General features: G+C 41.4%; 1 protein-coding gene across 4 annotated transcripts in view; it reads left to right on the forward strand.

Annotated features, from left to right (window-relative positions):
* flna (filamin A, alpha (actin binding protein 280)) overlaps positions 1-19306 on the forward strand; it is a 55131-nt gene that overhangs the window by 11869 nt on the left and 23956 nt on the right. For all 4 annotated transcript variants that reach the window (XM_015035912.1, XM_015035914.1, XM_015035913.1 and 1 more), the window contains exons 3-10: positions 11165-11416; positions 12580-12677; positions 13728-13875; positions 14345-14463; positions 14553-14630; positions 15411-15573; positions 15668-15868; positions 18050-18187. In XM_015035912.1, coding sequence (XP_014891398.1) covers positions 11165-11416; positions 12580-12677; positions 13728-13875; positions 14345-14463; positions 14553-14630; positions 15411-15573; positions 15668-15868; positions 18050-18187 — 1197 coding nt within the window. The remainder of the gene's footprint in view (positions 1-11164; positions 11417-12579; positions 12678-13727; positions 13876-14344; positions 14464-14552; positions 14631-15410; positions 15574-15667; positions 15869-18049; positions 18188-19306) is intronic.

The raw sequence follows: 19306 nt of genomic DNA on the forward strand, positions 1-19306 counted from the left end.
GAGCTACTGTGGGCTTAATCTGTGGTGTGAGGCTAGTAATGTGACATTGGTGGGGTTGGAAGAATATATGTTTTTTTGTTGTTGTTGTTGTTTTACGTGTATCACTTTGAATCTTGATGCCAGCTTTTGTTGAGCCAAGCCGTACCAGGCTCCAGTGAGCCTCCCCTGCAGGACTGCGTGTTCCTGTTGCTGACTCACCCTCATGTCCAGCTGTTGTCTAAAACTCCCTTTATCTGAAGATGAGGGCAGCCCGCTTTCTTCTTTCACTTCCTCCTTTCATAGCAGAAGAAATGGCCACACCCAGGCAGCAACACTCACCACAAAATTACTAAACTGCCATCTCAGCTACATGATGCGTACAGTCTCGGTCTGTTGCTTTGCTCCGAGCCTCCTTCTTGATGCCCTTTAATGTTGAGTTTATCTCAGTTTCTAAGAGTTCCTGGCCCTAAATGCAGAATCCCAGATGGCCACACCTTTTCACTTCTCATTTGAGCATCAGTTGAGCTGTTGCTAAAAACCAACGCAGATGGATATGCAACAGTGACCAGTGTAACACTGCCATTAAGGGTTACTCAAATTACTCAAGAGCAGCCAGTAATTTGCTCCACCCTGACAGCAACAGAAGCAACACTAGGAAACTGGACAGAAAACAGTCATTAGTCTGAAAATGTCTGAAGGTCACGTGTTGCGAATTGATCAGAATGCTCGCATCCTAACCTGACATGCGTGTCCAGGCACACTTGGAACATGTTGCCCCACCCGAACACGCTTAATGTCCGCCGGCTGTCGGGCACCAGCCCTCAGAAACCCAGGACTAATGGGAAGAAACACAACTTCTTAAAACTTCACCAAAACCAATCATCAACTCAAGACAAATGTTGCCGGGAAAAGTTTTGTTAAATGTGTGAGATTACAATAAAAAGTCAGAATAATTGACTTAAGCACTGGAAATGTGAGCCAGCAGCTTTATCATAGTTTTGAGGATAAATGATTCCCTCCAAGCCCTGGCACCAAACCATCTTTCTACTCATTTCAAACTGTTTAAAACAGCATAGGTGACTTTTTAAATGACGGTGGCCATTGCTCTTTGGGGTGTTATTACATTTGAACCCCCTAATCATCCATATACACAACAGGTGCACAGATTGCAGTTTTCTGCCTGATCTTTAAAACCGATCTTTAAAAAGCCTGACTTGCCATCTCTGATTCTGGCCAATAACGATGTGTTTTTGTCTGAAATGTTGCTAAATATAGAAAGAAAGTCACCGAGTTGATAACAGTGGACTCTGTTAACCTTGTGCAGGTGTCTGCGTTCTCTCATGGCAGCGTTTATGTGGACAGCGGCTGATTTTTATTTTTATTTATTTTTCAGACCTTTCCCGATGTCGGTTTTTCTCATGCAAGTGTTGGCCGACGGTCAATCTCTCAAAATGAAGGATTTCCTTCACCCAGCCGATTTATCAGTGCACCCCTAATGCACACCTGTTAAAAACGCTTAATGTGCATTTGCTAAGGTTCGATATTTGTAGACTCGAGATGAACTCATCAGTTAATCTTTGGTATAAAATATATTGTAACCAGTTCACCTGGAGCCACTGTTGAAAGGATTTGATCGTTCTAAGCTTAAATGCTTAAAATACGTTATCCGTAATGCTGTTTGTTAAAAACTAAGAAATGGATATCTGTGATGATTAACCCACATTTTGTTGACAATTATTTTATTCCAATCACACAGTAACCCACCACTCTTAATATATCAGCCATTTTGTAGGAACTAAGTCAGGTGGCTACATGAAGAGCAGTTAGTCCAGCAAACAGGCTGTTGTCAATATACAGAGCCTGAATGACGTTTAAAATGCATCTCACTAAATATTTCAAGAATTTACTGAGATATTGAGCAGATTGTCATTCAATAAATTGTGCTGCTCTAATATTTAACCCAGCTTCACGATGCTGTACTCCGATGGCTTGAGTATAAGATGAGAAGCTTAATGGCTCGGTGTGATGCCTCCAAAAACTGGTTCCAAGTCTATCTACAGCTTAAAACATTAACCACTGCAGTGTTGCACTGGTGCTTGTCTGTAGGTTGCTATTGAAGGTGGGTCCGCTGATTCCAAAGTGGATTTTTCCAATAATATGTCAACAAGCCTTTATAAAATCCTTTCCTGTTTCCACAATCCATGGCTCATATCCCAGTGATCACTGCAACCAAAGTTTCTCTCCAAGATGGATGTACTTGTCTTTCTACAGTTTTCAAAGCCACAATAGATCAGAAAAAAACATTAAGGATGTTTACGGTTTTTTTGCTCATTGTATTCTGTAGTTAAATGTCCAACTGTGTGGCGTTAGTTTTGCGTGCGTGTTGGAGATGATTAATGTACTGCACAGAATTCAGCTCGTCTATCTTCACATCATCCTGGACTTTTCCCATTTAAACAAAGGGCTGTTTATGTGAGGATCTCGTTCTAATCAGCAGCATCTTTTCCTCAGCAGCAGAGTCCTGATTTTAAAGCCCTTCAGGAACGCTTCTCAACCTGTGCTCGCCTGCCTGCTGTTCACAGAAACATCAGGATTGCAGCCAGTAAACTCTTCCATGAATGCTGCATGCGCAGAAAACAGACTGATGGTGTAACTTTGTTCCTGGCGGCTCTCCTGTCTTTCCTCGGGAGGAGAGATGTGCAGGTTGGGGCACATGCGTGTGTGGCAACAAGCAGTGTTCTCCTCCTGGAAGGATGTTGCTTCATAATGCAATAAATGTTTTGCGTATTACTAACGAAAGAATGAGTTAAATATAATTAACAGCGAGCATTGCTAGAATTCAATGGTCTGTGAGCTCACTGGAGCACAAACAGGCTCTGGTGGTTTGAACCAAAGCACATGTTTGCGCAAACAAAAGCAGAGCTAGCTATAGAAACATGAACATGGGGGTGTTCAGGACTGACTGGGGGCTGGTGTGGGTCCTGCTCCCTTGACCTCCATGGGATGGCATGGTGCCCCACCCATTCCTTGGATTTTCTAATTCCTAGATGTAGTAGTATGTCAATCCCATTGGTTTGGGGTTTTGGGGTTTAGTTTTCCTCAATGCTCAAAGCCTCTGGCCTCTGCTGCCTATGTTCGGCCTATAGCTACTCTTTGGGGGAGGTGGGGGTGCCTGTTGTCTGCCTTTCTCGGGGGTGCTGCAGCCTCTGGGATCCAAGGCTACCTTAGGACCAAGTACTGAAACGCTACTACTCTTAATGTTACATCCTGGCAATTTGCATATCACCAAGAACTGCCTGGATTCCTTAAGTGTTGGCTAATTATTGAAGTACTATGTATTCAGACTTTCTGTGCCTGAAACGCATTGAATACTTGTTTTAATGCATCACAAAGATTTTTGGGAGTAAGCAGGTGGTTGGCACAGTCACACATGTCATTCAGAAAGTACAGCAAATCTTCTGTTGCCAAAATTCTCCCCACATCTCCTAATCCATGCTTAATGGCTGATGGGGGTTGAAGGCTGTAAAGGATAAAATGGATCACATCTGCTGTACTTCTGTTTGCCTTCCTCTTATCCCCTAAAAGTCTACTACTCCCCCATTTTCTTGCAGCCTGAATGAACGACAGACGTGCTGCAGAATGTCTGTCTAAATATCTTTGTACATCTCTGCTACTTCAGACTGCATTTTGACTTTGCTGATACAGAAAATAACCAATTTTTAGCCGCCTTTACTCCGCAGCTCTGTTAACACTTGTCAGCATGTCCTATTCACATCCACAGCCAATTTCTGCCCAGCTCTAAAATTAAATTGCCACTTGTTTGGTATGTGTTCCCACTACGTTTTCAAAGTTATCAAGCATCGAGTGCAAAATTATTTGCCAAATCTCTGCAGTACATTAGTACTGACCAATAATCATTTAATTTTTCAGTCATGTAAATGGAAACATCACATATTTTGCTGAGGTATGACTGATGTAGAGCAAATGAGAAGGAACAAAGTGGCTGTGGACATTCACACATTTAAAACAATATCTCAAGTGTTTTCCAACAGTAAACCTGGAATACAACTTGGACAAAGTGCAGCAGGGAGAAAAGAGGATAATCTCTAAATATTTTAACCTCTACAGTCCTGATCCAAAAAGTAGTTCTGTAAAAATAACTTAAAACTAAATATCCAAAGTTCTTCATTAAACACAAATTTTCTGTTGTTGAAATGAACAATTTCAATAAAGAACTGCCTGAAAGGGACAGATGTCCTGCTAAAATTGGAATCTCCTTCATAAAGAAATGTTGATGCTCAATCAAAAGTGAATGTTGGGTGAAAATGCATCTCCTTTTGCAAGTGTGTTGACGATGCAAGCATAAGCTTCATAAGCTAAAGAGGACTGGTCAAGAGAATGCTGCCGATGAGCAGTGTCTGCATTCCCATCGAGTACAGTGGAATTCCAGCTATTGTGTTACATCATAGTTGGAAAGCTGCCTCCAACACCCAATGTCTAATGTTCAGCCTGAACAAGGATGCATGGAGAACGCATGTGAACAGCAGCGACAGAATGGAATATGTGGAGAGTTTTAGGAAGCTGTGCAGGCCTTTTGGAGTTTCTGTTCTTACTTTGTTACAAGGAGATCCTTTTTTTTTTTTCAGTTGCGTGGAAACCAAGGTCCTTCTGTCAGGCTTGAAGATGGTTCTCAGATGTTTTCAGGAAGAAAACAGTTGTTGAAAGCTGCATGCTATGTATCAAAGCTCATTAATCATTTTGCCCGAGTCCTCTTCTGGCCTCCTGTCCTGCCCTTCCTTCCGCCCCAACCTTTCATCTCCTCCTGTTTTCCTTTCATTTTCCAATTCCTGCCCAACTCTTTACTTGGATGTATAGAAAATATCAGTTGGGTAAATTGTCAGGCTGGAGTTAAAAATGTCCTATGCTCAAGCACTTCCCCTTTTTTTTTCTTTGGGCCTTCCACCTCGCTTCCCCTCCTCCATGTCCTTCCCGCCCTCCTCCTCCCTCCCAGTCTGAAACCAGAGCCCAAGGAATGGGAGGCCTGCCAAGATCCAGTTTGCTTTGCCCTTTTAAGGCAAAAAACCAGGGGGAACTTTTTTCTTTTTTCTCCAAGCAGAGGCAGAAAAGAAAATGAAGGGAGGGAGGAAAAGAGGGGGACATATGGAAGGAGCAGAAAGGAAGAGCAGGAAGTGTAGTAGCTTAATTATGGCTTATTTTATATAACTTGGAGGGAAGGAAGGAGCAGAGAAGCGATCAGCTTTTGGATGTTTGAGGAAGCTGTAGTTGACTCTTTGTCTGCTACATCACACACTATTAAAGCTAATTTAACTCAGGCCATCATCTCAATGTCCTTAAGGACAATGAGGAATGGAAGACATTTCCTGAGGTTTCTCTATTTTTTTTGTCAGAACATTGAAGAGTTGCATGCTTTCTGTGCATTTTGCTGCTATATTTGGCATCCATAAATTAACTTTTATTTTTTCATGCTGAAGTATTTGGTACATGCCTTTATCACACAGTGACAAGTGATGGATGAAATGCAGGAAAATTGTGGGAAACGGAGAATCCATAAACTGTTATACATTGCAGCTTACCCCAGGTGAAAATTCCCTAAATCTTAAATTGGAAAGATGGAGTTGCTTGGTTAGAAAATGTGAATTTGGATTTCCACAATTGCAAATAAGAAATTGCCATACTGATCTGATCATTTCCAGGGGCAGGAAACAGCGACTGTGTTTTCATCTTCACTTTTCATTTCAAGGTTGATGGAAACGGCAAATTTTGAAAACTTAGTCAAAACTCAAGTTTTTACACTCACTTGAAGTACTTTCTGGCTTTTTCAAAAAGAGTTATTGTACCTAAAGGGAAATGGAAACACATTTGCCAAATAAGTTCTGACATAGTGTGCGCTTCCTTCTATTGGTGGGTCTGGGTCGCACCAAAGACTCAAAACCCCCAGTTCGGAGGGGAGGAGCCCCATTTTCTGAGATGTGTGGTTCATGGAGGTTTGAAACATCTACTTCCCGTTTATCACAGCCATGTGAAGGGTCAAAATCTGGTGAAATTATGCTTTGCATAGCCTGGTTGATTTACTCCAAACCAGTAGATGGAAACACAACTAATTAGCATTTTCTTTGACGGTTTTAAAGTTCGCTCAATTGGATAAAAACGGAGCTACTCTACCTCATGATTGGTAGTGATAAAAGATGTACACTAATCATTGCCATGTGGTTATTTTTCTTCAAAGTCTTGATACTTGTAAAGGTAATTACTTTTTTTATCCATCACCACACCTTATCCAAGGTGCTTATCCAAGATGAGGTTATATGGAGGGAAACCCACAGATCCCTCTTACCACAGTTTCTTTGACTGAACTCATCACTGCCAAATCTGAAACTTGTCTAGAGCCAGAAGAGCATGGAGTGGTCTGGGAGAATTAGTGTGGCGTATGTAGTGACTCTAGTTCTCTACTGATCTATCGTGATGAAGAGAGAGCTGAGCCGAAAGGAAAACGCCATCAGTTTACTAGTCGTCGACCTACGTTACTACGCTTGTCTATGGCCATGAACTTTAGGTAGTGGCTGAAAGAACATGATTTCTCAACAAGCAGCCAAAATGATTTTTTCTGAATTGGGTGTCTGGGTTCTCTCTAGAGATGGAGAGAGAAGCTCGCTCCTCTGGGAGGGGCTCAGAGTAGAGTCTTTAGGTTAGCCTTTTCTTCACTTCAGGAGACTAGAGACTGCACCAAGGATGAGGTTCAAATGTCTTAAATTTCTATGTTTGAACGTAAAATCGACCCTGCTTAGCTAGGAGTTATTAGTCTAATTTTTTCTAGTTTTAAACCATGGCCTTAGACTTATAGGAGCTATTCACATGATCACGTCATCATTCAACAAAAGTAATGAGAGGAAAAAGTCAGTTCTTGGTCTCCTTCCAGTCAGACCTGAATCTCCTTATGACTCTTAATTTCCTCCTTACCCAGTTTTTAGAAGCAGCCCAGTCATCACAAAATCGGTTCATTTCAATTGCTTATGTCTGGGTTTTATTATTTTTTGCACATAGAAGGTTGGTATGTGAGTGAACCAGTAAATTCATTCAGATCAATCTTCACCACCACAGACCATAACTGTGATGCACCACAGTGGCAAAAAAGCCAGAATCCATCTACGCATTTCTTGCTCTGTCCTACAATCTCTTTTGAACAAGTCATCAGAATTGAACTCCAATTTACTCAGATGGATATCCTCGACCCAGAGGAAGAACATCATAATTATCCAGTTGTAACGTTGGTGTCCGACTTGACCTCAGATCCTCTGGGTTTCAGCGCACCTGTAATCTTGGCAGCGAGTTTAGTACCTCCTTAAGAACTGTGTGAAGGCATGGAGGAAAACATCGACATACTGATTTGACTTGGGATAAGGAATGAATGTGATACATTCAAGTGGCTTCATTTAAAAGTATGTGTTCACATTTTTTAAATTGAATAAATGTCTTAAAGCAAGAGCTTATCTCCCTACTGGTCATACTTCTTTGTCGAGGGGCCAGGATAAAGACGAGCTGCGGGTTGGAGACTGCGATGATGTCTCCGGTGTGTCATGGGTTGGTTGGTTGGTGGGCGGTCCTTGCTGCTTTGAGACTGTGCCAAATGGATGAGTCATGGGAATTTTGGGGACAAGAGGAAGATCAGACATTTAAAAAGGTTGGAGGGAAGAGTTGTGAGTCAGCAAAAGGGAGGCGCGGGGGGGTTTGTGGCAGGCTTTGTCCATATATGGGCTGCAGTAGGCTTGTGGTCTGCTGGGAATACTGCCAGATTCCTTGGATGTTTAGTAGCTATTGAGAAGAGGAGAATACACACACATGTACTGACGTTATCAGAATGTGTTTGCAGATGTGTGTCATAACACTTTTGACAACAACTTTCTCATCGGACTAAAATACCTTTTTAAAAGTCATTCAGAGTTCCTTGGAAACGCCGCAAGTGGGAGTTTGTCGCTGATTTTTAGTGTCTCAGCTGAAGATTCAACACGGTGCACGATCCGACTTCCTCAGCTGTTGTTTTGGTAGCATTAGGGGTCCTGTTTGAGCTGGTGTACCTGACAGCTATGTAACACACCCTTGCTGCAGCTGATCTGCATTCCTCCAGCAAGCAACGACCTGTGATGCACACCCAGCTCAAACCGATCCGTTGGTCCAAAAGATACTTTAAAACTGGTAATTTTATCTCTGTCCTTAGGCAGCCTTTTCTGACTCTCCTTTATTGCCTCCATTTTCTTGTTTCTCCTTTTACTTCCATTTGTGGTTGGATAGAGTTTCTCCATTTGTACCCACGGGCAGAGAGGTTTTGGTGTTCTCATGAGGACTGACCTCGAAAGAATCACTGGTCTGAGCTCATGCAGGGTTTATTTGTCCACTGGGAGCCAATGCAATGTCATGTTTTACAGCACTAGAAAACAACTTGATATAAGCTGCGTTTCCATTGACGGTGTCATTTTGCAATTTGACATTTCGAAAATAAATTTGCTAAATGGGAGCAGAACAGGTTTGAAAAAAAAATACATTTGTTTTTTAAAAAGTTTTGGTACTTTTTTGTTGGCAAAACTGCAGTGGAAACGCTTTGCATTGCATGAGTCACATGATCAATAGCGGGATGTTGCCATTGGTGTGGACCACGACAGGAAGTGGTAGGAGTATCATGGCGTTGCATGTTTTTTACTGTTATCGCAAGAACAAACTTATTCATGTGTGATTTCTATTTGCCTTATTTAATAGAAATGACATAATTGCTAAATTGTGTTTCTATCTGGCACTGGCAGAATATTGAGAAAGCTTTGCACACATTTGAAATGGAAACGCTGCTCTTGTCAGAAAACTGGGACATTTCCCTGTCAAACTGGGTCAAACTGTAATAATGAAAATATTTCAAGTAGATCTGTGCCTTGCACTTGCATTGTGTTTTTACAGCTCGTCTGGCTCGCATCCAGTCCGACCCTATCCCCAAACTCTTGTTGTGGCTCCAGGCCCAAGTTTTCCGGCCTGTAATACGCCCCACAGTAACCCCCGCAATTGAAGCAGTTTCCTCAATGAAGCTACTAAAAATCAGTCTGGATTCGATAGACGAGGCTCAGTGGATACATTTTATCATAGCAGTCACCACAGTGCTTTGCATCCTTACAAAACACCAACGCTCTTACCCAATTTCTCCCCCTCCCAGACAATGTTCTAATCGGTGAGAGGACACGCTGACACATTGCCCCACCCTTCCCTTCAGGCTGGACCTCTGCAATCATCCCTTCAATAAACCATCTTATGCAACCAGAGTGCTGGATTTGCTGGGGGTAGGGGATGTTGTGCGAGTCGTGCCCAGACTAGCTTCAAGCTGCATCACTTTTTCCTCTACAGCTGGTGGTTATAAGCCGAGAGGAAGACCTCAGATAAAATAACCACATGGTGGGCTGTATGCGCTGCTTTATTATGATGTGGCCATCAATGAGTTCAAATATATACTGAAAAATTTAAGTTTTTTTTGTTTTGTTTTTTTGTAATTCTCCAACAGTCACGGTTTATCACTTCGCCTCTTTGCAGTTGGTGTTCACAGATGAGATCTGGGACAAAGCTGTTTGTGTTTTGTTTTGTCATGCTTGGTCAGGATGAAGGATTGCTGGAAAGTCAACTACCCAAAGCAATCTGTTGGACTTGCCTTAATAGTATTTTACTAGTTGGCTTTATGAACTGAATATGATTGTATTGTGTTGTAATGAAATTGTGTGTATAATGGAATCAGTTTCATTTAACTGCTGGACTGATTTTTATCTGGATTCGAGTTGGACCTGTTGGTTGTGGAACGAGTTTCACTTATTTCTCTGTAAAGCAGAATCTCCATAACAAACTACATAATTTTAACAGAAAATGTAATTTTTGACAATATTCACTGTTGTAAATTTAAATTGTGTAGAAAAGTGAAATTAGTGGTAAAAGATAAAGTGGGATTTGATAAGTGAAACTGTTTTCTTATGAAATGTTCAACAGTTCCGAAAACCAATAACGGACCTTACATTTTGTCAAGTGCTGTCATTAAAATCATCAATACACAAATATATTGTTCAATTTCTTATAGTTCGAAAGCAGCTCTTAATAAAACGGAGGGTTTTAGTCTTGATGTGCAGTTTTCTGGACGTTTGTTCCAGATTTGTGGTGCATAGAAGCTGAATGCTCCGTCTCCATGTTTGGTTCTGGTTCTGGGGATGCAGATCAGAACCAGAATCAGAACAGCTTTGGTGCTAAGCTGTTACAGTACTTGCTCCATCTTCCTGGTGCAAGTGAGAACACAAGCAGCACTAATAATAAAAAAAAACATATCATTTGAACATATCTTTTTTTTTTTTTTTTCTTTCTATCTGGTGACCATAGGCAAGTCAGGCTGAGACTTTTCCAGTGTGACTACCTTAAGATGCCACCATATCATCTATACACACAATACTAACCATCAAATAATTTATTTAAAGCAAAAGGCTATTCATATGAATGCTTAAGTATTACTATTAGTCTATAAAAAATAAACTAATGCAAAAATGAAACTACATACTAAATTGAAGTGTATGTATGGATTAGCCTTAAAATTATAGGCTTGCTTTTCAGCTCTTCAACAGACCAACACAAGTATAACAAGCTGATGTAAGATTAAAAGTTATAGTTAAATTTGTTTGTAAAAGATGAAGTACAATCTTGGTAAAATGGAAACTATGATGGAAAATCTTGGTATACATCGATAACCAGTATCAAGTTAACCAGTTGTCCCTTAATGGTTTCTCCCAGCTGCCGATGTGTGTCTGTTTAGAGTAAATATACCATTCAGACGGGGATAGTTTAACCCTTTTGTCTGTAATTTCAGTGCCTCTATGTGGTCAGATTAAAATCTGCACAGAAAATGTAAACTCCCCTCTCTCTTCCAGGGCTAAACATACTAGCTAATGTGTTGATATACAGCTGACTACTCCCTGAAAATGTTGCCATACATTAACTGATAAGAGAGGGAAATATGATTTTCAAAGATCATCTTTCCTTTGCATACTTTTTACTTTAGTCACTTCGTATTTGACACATTCTCAGTAACAATTTACATGCATGTTCCTATGCGTTTCATTTTTATAGCAGTTTGTCCTTAAACCCTTGTCCTCTTGGCCTTCAGACTCTAAAGCCATTGTGGATGGGAACCTGAAGCTGATCCTGGGTCTGATCTGGACCCTCATCCTGCACTACTCCATCTCCATGCCCATGTGGGATGAGGAGGAAGAGGCAGATGACGGCAAGCAGAAGACGCCCAAGCAGAGGCTGCTGGGATGGATCCAGAACAAACTTCCCGAGCTTCCCATCACCAACTTCAACAGGGACTGGCAGACTGGCCGGGCCCTGGGAGCCCTGGTGGACAGCTGCGCCCCAGGTGAGGGGAAGTTGGGATGTTTGTCTCTTATTAAAGTGGTGTGCAGACATGTTCTGTTTGTATCATAGCATGTGGTTTTGATGTGGGGCCGTTGTGTGCTTCAGGGGGGCTTTTATCTAAGTATTCAATTGAAAGGGGATGCAACAGTAAAGAAAAGGGAGCAGAAAGGAGGGAACATGTCAGACACAGGCAGGATTTTTCCACATTATCAGCTTTAAGTCACCTGCAGATTGCTAACAGACTGAAATCAAAAGAATTTTAAAAAATAAACTTGTCAAACAATCTTAAAAGCTGCTCAACATGTGTGAAAATATCCAGCTGATGATGGTTGGCTTCAGTAAAGCCTGGTCATTCTGGATGGTTTAAAGATCAGCTTGATCAGGAACTAGAAACATTAACTGTATGCAACGCTACACATGACTAAAACTGCAGATTTACTTTATTAAAATATATATATAATTAACACTTATTTAAATCTCAAGGGTTCAAACTTGAAGTAATCATGCTTATTTAGATAGTCAAGTCAGCATAAATCATTGGTTTAAGAAAAAGTCCCATAACATTCAGGTGCTGTACTGATAAATCTGCTTTGATTTCCTTAATATTGGATGATCTGCGATTGGCCGATGTGTTGATAAGAAACTGATCTTATTGGTCTGAAAATGATCCACTGTCTTCTTTTGCTCTGCTGTGAGAGAGGACTGACTGACGGACCCACCCACCAGGTTATGTCTGCAGTTAACAAAAGTCGCCCTGCTGTTTCCAACATTTTTCTCTATTTAGTGACTTCTTAGACAAAAAAAAAAGAAATTGGTTTTGGCTCATCATGCTTTTTAAAGATGGGAGATCGGCCAGAAAACTCTAATTGGTGCACCACTAATGAAGGTCTCTGAAGGAAATATAACCTGAACTTTTTTTTTTTTTAATCGCTTTAAACCCTGATATTGACACAGTGATTTTATTCAGAGTGTTTCATCACTTGCAAAAAAGAAGACAAAAGCCTAAAGTATGGTGAAAAGCTAATCTAGGGGGCAGTAAAGCACCATCAGTAACCTTGGAAATTGAAAATTGCTTTGGACTATTTAATGTAAAAGTTTTATTCTGTTTCTATGATAAAGTTGTGGTGTTGTTTGAAACCCAGCTGAGCCGTTTCTCTCCTCCAGGTCTGTGTCCTGACTGGGATCAGTGGGATCAGACCAAACCAGTGGATAACGCCCGTGAGGCCATGCAGCAAGCTGATGACTGGCTGGGCATCCCTCAGGTAGGAGAATACAGAGAATACAGCTGCACACACACCAGCACCTAACTATCTAAATAACAAGACTTTTTTGGGACCGTCAATTAGGGGGTTTGTGCTTGTTGGGATTTCAATTTTGAAGTAAGACATTTCCAACTCATAGTGACTGCTATTGATGTCATTCTCAGGAGGTTGAAAATAAAAACCACGTGTTTATTTTTATTTCCTCGTAATTTCCTGTGAAGGTGGCCAGGATGTTCTTTTTAAATCAATGTCAATAGTACAAATTATGCTCTACCACTTTTAGATCCTGACCTGTTTAACATTTTGTAGAAAAGTGGATTTGAATACATTTTTGTGTTGGCCTTTGCTGAAATAAATGTTTCCTTAATAGATCATCAGATTTTTTAAAATGGAGGTGCAAAATCTTCATAGATCAGTTTTTTAGGACATCGGATGCTCACATTTAGTTAAACCTCATTTTTAGGAATTTTGTTAAGGGTTAGTCAAATTTATCCCATTAATAATGCTGACGATCACAGGAGTAAACCATCAGTGCCTAGTAGGTTGTAAGGATCTCTTAACACCAACATTTATTCTTTGGCTGTATTCGGCATTTAAGTCATTTCTAGACGTTGATGCCATTGTCTGGCTTCGTGCCAAACAGAAGAGTGTTGGCACGTCTGGCACAGTGTAGCGTGATGACAGTTGGCTCTGTGGTCACCGCTGTTTCCGTCTTCTTTTCTGTTTCTTCTAAGAAGTGAGCGTAATGTCTTCCCCCTTGCCATGTCTGTGGGTTGCAAAACCAGAAAGTGAGAGACTGTATGAGTGGCTGCTGAAGGTTTGCATGCGAATCTGGATCAGGTACTTTCTGAGCTGAGGTGGAGGACTGGCGCGGTTCTTTTATCACCATGTCAGTACCTAGTTTACTTCTGTGGGTAATGGGTTCCATGGCAACTAATAAAGAACCGTTGCTGGTTGCACATGTGGTATGCCCTTGATTGGGTAAAGGCAAACGAGCATCATAGACCTTAAATATAAAAACATGTGTTCCTTTTTGTCTATTTTTATCAGGTCATAACTCCAGAAGAGATCGTAGACCCCAACGTGGACGAGCATTCAGTCATGACCTACCTGTCCCAGTTCCCCAAAGCCAAGCTGAAGCCTGGGGCTCCTCTCCGGCCCAAACTCAACCCCAAGAAGGCCCGCGCCTACGGCCCAGGTACACACAGCTCTGACTGAGGACTCCATGTTACCTGCTGTGACAAACTGTCCATCCTGCTAGCTATTTGGAAATACTGAACAGAATTGTGCAGAATCATAGTGGTACAATGGTCCAGTCAAAATCCGGATTGAAATTCTGTAGTGGGACCTTTTATACAGCGACGCACAGATCAATGTCTGTAACTTCAATTCATTGAAGAAACATTAGTAAGAGTGAACTAAGAAGTCGTCAAGCATGCAAGGGAGTGTAAATGATTACTAGGAGTTGTTGCTAGGATACCTGATTCTGCAAGAAGTCGTCTGTAGGCTGGACGACTTCCATAATGCTTTAGGGTTCATATGTGATGTGTAGTTCATCTGAGGCTGTAGTCACCCCATGTCTGAAACATTGAATCTGTCATTTGAAGGCGTATCTATCTCCATTTCTGCATCTGCTGCATGTTGATGCGTGTGTCTTGTCTCTGAAGGGATTGAGCCGGTGGGAAATGTCGTGATGAAGAAGGCGATGTTTACCGTTGAGACCATCAGTGCAGGGATGGGAGAGGTGCTGGTTTATGTAGAGGACCCTGCAGGACACAGAGAGGAGGTTTGTCAGTCTTTGGGAATGTAGCCTGTTTAAACTAAAGCTTTTTAAAAGCTGAGGATTTTGTAAACTGTTGTTCAATTTTCCTTTAGGCCAAAGTGACGGCGAACAACGACAAGAACCGCACCTACTCTGTTGTCTACACCCCCAAAGTGATGGGCATGCACAAGGTAAACTGTCCATATGTCTAACCCACAATGGATATGTGAGGGATTGCTTTAGACACACAAATGTTAATATCAAGGGGCAAAAAGTCGTCTTTAGATCATGAGAAGAGGGGAAAAATGCTGAGATTAAATGAGTGATGAGCTGCTACTTTCAGTACCAAACTATTGTCTCCATCAAAGAACCTGCTGCGTATTTTTACCTTTGCATCACACCCGTCTTAAAAATATCCTCAAAGACGAGAAATCTGACCAAAGAAACTGACTGGACCTCTAGTGTGATTAATTATTTCATAAAAATGTGTGTTTGTGTGGGGATGTAGTGAAGTGCTTTTTGTGTAAACAACCATGAGGAGTTCAGGAACTTTCATGTGGAAAACTCCAGAAGGCTTGTGTTGACTGGATTAAGTACAGGGTTGCAGAAGCTGTTACACTCTCATGCAGTGTTAATTATATGAATGCATAGGGAGAAAGACCTACACCAGATTGGTTATTTTGTTTCACTTCTTCAGTTTGATTCGTAGGTTGCAGAAAAAAAAACATTCTGGCACAAAATTACTTCAACAAATTGGCAAAGACTCAGTTTTAAGTATAATTTTTAATGTCTTTGTTGAATCTAACAATGACGCAGAAAATGGTTTGTCGAGAAAAACAATTTTGACTTCAACAAGACCTAAAGAACAGAACACTGTGGTCTCTCATTAAGAACTGGAATAATTTAAATGGGGAAAACGAGAAGAGTGAATGTTTTTTTTGTTTTGTTTTTTTTCCCCCTCCGTTTTCCAGGTGACGGTTTTGTTTGCGGGGCAACATATTTCAAAGAGTCCCTTTGAGGTGGACATCGGCATGGCTCAGGGCAACTCCAGCAAGGTGACGGCCCAGGGCCCTGGCCTGGAGCCATCGGGCAACATTGCCAACAAAGCCACCTACTTTGACGTCTACACAGCAGGTAGCGTTTAAGGGGGACACGGTCTGTTTGCCATCGAATGAAGTAGGAAATAAATCAAGACAGAATTCCACATTTGATTTGCTCTTGCCGAAAGGTGCCGGTGTTGGAGAAGTGGAGGTTGAGATCATGGATCCTGCGGGAAAGAAGAACACGGTGCCCTGCACCATCGAGGACAAGGGCAACAGCAGCTACCGCTGCACCTACAAGCCCACCCAGGAGGGCCAGCACACCATCTTCATCACTTTCGCTGGCGGCCAGATCAGCAAGAGTCCCTTCACAGTCGACGTGGGAGAAGGTGAGAGTCTGAATCTTAAGTCTCCGCAGCAGTTGTTGTTCAAACGCGTTGACTGTAACAGTTTTCCCTGTGAACCTTCAGCGTTAATTATTTCAAGCTGGTTTCTAATTGTGTTCTGTCTCCTCCTCCTGCTGCTGTGCTGGATATCAGATCTTCTGTCGGTCTCTCCTCCCAGTCTTCTCTTTGATAGCGTCCCACTGGCATCTGTCCACTCCTGAGAACGGCCTCTTCCTTCTGCTGTCATTTCCTGTTTCCTGGCGTCTCTCTTGGGTACCCACTGTGTGTCAGAGATTGGATGCATGAAAGCTTGTGGCTTGTGATCATGTACTCAACATTTCTGACTGGACTATTTCAACCTGGAAATTATTAATTAGTTTAAGGAATGCTCTACTTATGACTAATTTTCCGAGTTTAGTTCCAGTGTAAAATTTCCTTGTTAGGAACCATCAACAGAAAAGTATTTTCTTCCTTTTTTCCATATTTGTAAGACAAGTCTTTAAATCCCCCCAGAATTATTTATAAGCCATCCCAGTAAATAGCTGCAGTAAGGCTTAATAAATTGTGGCATATGGATGCCAAGCATTTTTTTAGAAACCTTTTTGGGTTGCCATGCGATTGACAATTTAAGCTTTCTTTACCATATTTTGTCATTAATTGGCCTGGTTGGCGCAGCTGGAATTGCTAACGTAACAGTCTCAGATCCCAGTGACCGTGGGACCTTACCTTAGCTACGCTTTCCAAAAGGCTGCCAATGTTCCTAAATCCAACGTGTTCCATGACAGATGGCTGAAAGTTCAAAAAGAAAACATGGAGCAATTTTGTTATCTGTTTAACCTTCCTGTTATCGGATGAAAGTCTCGCACTCATTTTCGCATAGACCGAATGAACTGCAGACTGTCTTGACATGTCATAGAAAACGTCAACTTTTAGACTAACTTCTCACTGTTCTCCCTTTGAATACATTTAGGCATGATACCAAATGGCCACCTTTCATTCTTATACACTAACCTTTAGATACAATGTGTTCACTAATTGAATAGTGATAGAGAAGCCATGCTGGGGGCTGGTCGGGACTGACTGAGCTGAACAATCAGAATCCGATCATTCGGTTAATTTTTACGATTTGTCTGCGCTATTTGCAGTTTATACTTTCCATGATATCATTTTTAATTTTGCTGGGTTCTGCTGTGCAGATGTTTACCACAAGACTACAGCATGGTCTTTTGATGACTTTAGTAAATTATCTAAATATTGGGTGGCTTTTTTTTTATATTGGTCAAGGAATAATGACCGAAGACTGACATTCAATCAAAAATGTTTATTTTCTTCTTTTCTAAAGGTAGTTAGTCCCAGGAGGAGGACAAATGCTAAAATCCTCTTTAAATGCCTATTAGGGCTACAGTGCTACATAACTGTTAAAATGCATGGTGGTAATGAATTAAAATGGCTTTCCATGCTGCCTATGAAATAAAATTAGTAATATTTATCATATTAAATTAAACAGCAGTAACTTTAGTTTCACTTTATCAGCAGTATCCGTTTGTCTTTTTCAACATGTTTTGCAAAATTCTAGTGAATCTGTGCAAAATGTGGCCATTTTATTCTTATGAGTGAAGATCTTTAGTTTTGTGGTGACTTAAAATGTTTGTCATCAATCTGAAACCTGCTTTCTAACCAAAACTTCAGTTTGATAATGACACACACAAATGGCCTAAATTAGCTCTAAACATTTTTGCTGTATTGTTTCGAGATCAAGTAAAAGATTTGACGGGTTTAATTTTATATCTTATTAGTTGCCTTCCTAGAAAATGGCTTGTGTGTTTTCTGCTCTTAATTTGCTTCTTGCTGACCAGGCAGCTGTGGCTGCAGCTCCATCTTTATTTAGGAGATAAGAGCAATACGCTACTTCAGTTTGAAGAAACTTCCTTTACTGCGTCAGCAGCAAACTCGCTCTGTGGGATGAGATAAATGTTGAGGCACCAGAAGTTTAAAGGAAGGAGAGGGAAAGCTTTCCTGAATCTTTAGTGTGAAGGCTGGACCTTTAACATGAAGGCTTCATTCCTCCTGCACCTCATCCAACTTCCACCTCTCATGTTGCCTGTGCTTTTACAGTTGAATTGAAAAAGCTCTGTGGTGTTTTCTTGGGCTGCTTCTCTCTAACTTTCTCCTGCGTGTTCACAGCATGCAACCCCAGCCTGTGCAGAGCAAAAGGTCGCGGCCTGCAGCCAAAGGGCCTGAGGGTGAAGGAGACGGCAGACTTCAAGGTTTACACCAAAGGAGCCGGCACCGGGGAACTGAAAGTCACCATCAAGGGCCCCAGTAAGTTCACGGTTCATTATCCATAGAACTCCAGTGAAAGCACTCATGAGTATTTAAAACGCATACTTTCACTTCAGTGCTGTGGCATTGGGTCTGTTTCACTGGTATCAGTTCTAGTTTCATATGGCAAACAATAACGTGTTCCAATGGCCAGTTCTAACTGAAACTGGAGTCTGACTCCAAGTTTTGCATAATTTGACATCTGTGGAGCTGATTTTGTCATGTCTCTTTATCCAACTGACTGTTTAGATGGATCTCAAATTTAAAGAAACAATTCTTCTAGATCTTCATTCCAATTCAGTCCTGCTCTATTCAGGTGTTGCCTGGTGCCCAAGTCAGCTGTCACTAAGATGTAATGTCTACATTAAGTCCAAACCAAGTGTTTTTTCACCCTGACTGTTCCTGGTTTTGTTAAACACAGCACCTTCTTGGGGTCAGATGTGTCCAGTGGAGGGGAGGTGGACTGAAGAGGCTGCTGATTTGTAGCTACCAGATCGAGGCACACAGCATGTTCTGTAGCCAAACCTGTCCAGGGTGTACCTCAACCATCACAGGACTGACCCAATGACCCAAACAACCAGGAACACCTACTCTCCAAACGGAGAGCAATTTAGGGTGTTTTCATATTTGATAGTCTGACAGACTCTGTTTGATTGAGGACCAAACTTGCAACATTAGCTTAGCGACATTGTTCCATTTTCAGCTGCTGCACTTCTTTCAAACAAACCAAACGCTTTGAAGGACATGTTCACCTCCTTGCCTGTGGTGGCGCTGGACCAAGAATCACTGAAACGACACAAAAAAACACTGAAGAAGAAACTGAGCGCAACATCCCGCATCGCAAAATGTAAACAAAAACTGAGTGTTGTCAGATTTTAGAGGATTTCTCTTTTGTCTTCGGTAAATGACCACGAGCCGTTTTTCCCACTAGCATTGCGCATTAGTTTTGGTTGTACTTACCCAGAATGCCTTGTGCTGTAGTCCGCGTACAAATGCATTCAAACCGCACTGCCAGAGTTTACTTCAACTAAACCAAGACCTTGAGGTGGACCAGAGTTTTTTTTTTTTTTTTTTTTTTTTTTTTTTTTTTTGCATTCCCCCCCCCCCCAAAAAAACCAA

This window comes from Poecilia latipinna, unplaced genomic scaffold (genome assembly GCF_001443285.1).
Source record: "Poecilia latipinna isolate Pla-1442-1.1 unplaced genomic scaffold, P_latipinna-1.0 Scaffold351, whole genome shotgun sequence".
Classification (NCBI taxonomy): domain Eukaryota; kingdom Metazoa; phylum Chordata; class Actinopteri; order Cyprinodontiformes; family Poeciliidae; genus Poecilia; species Poecilia latipinna.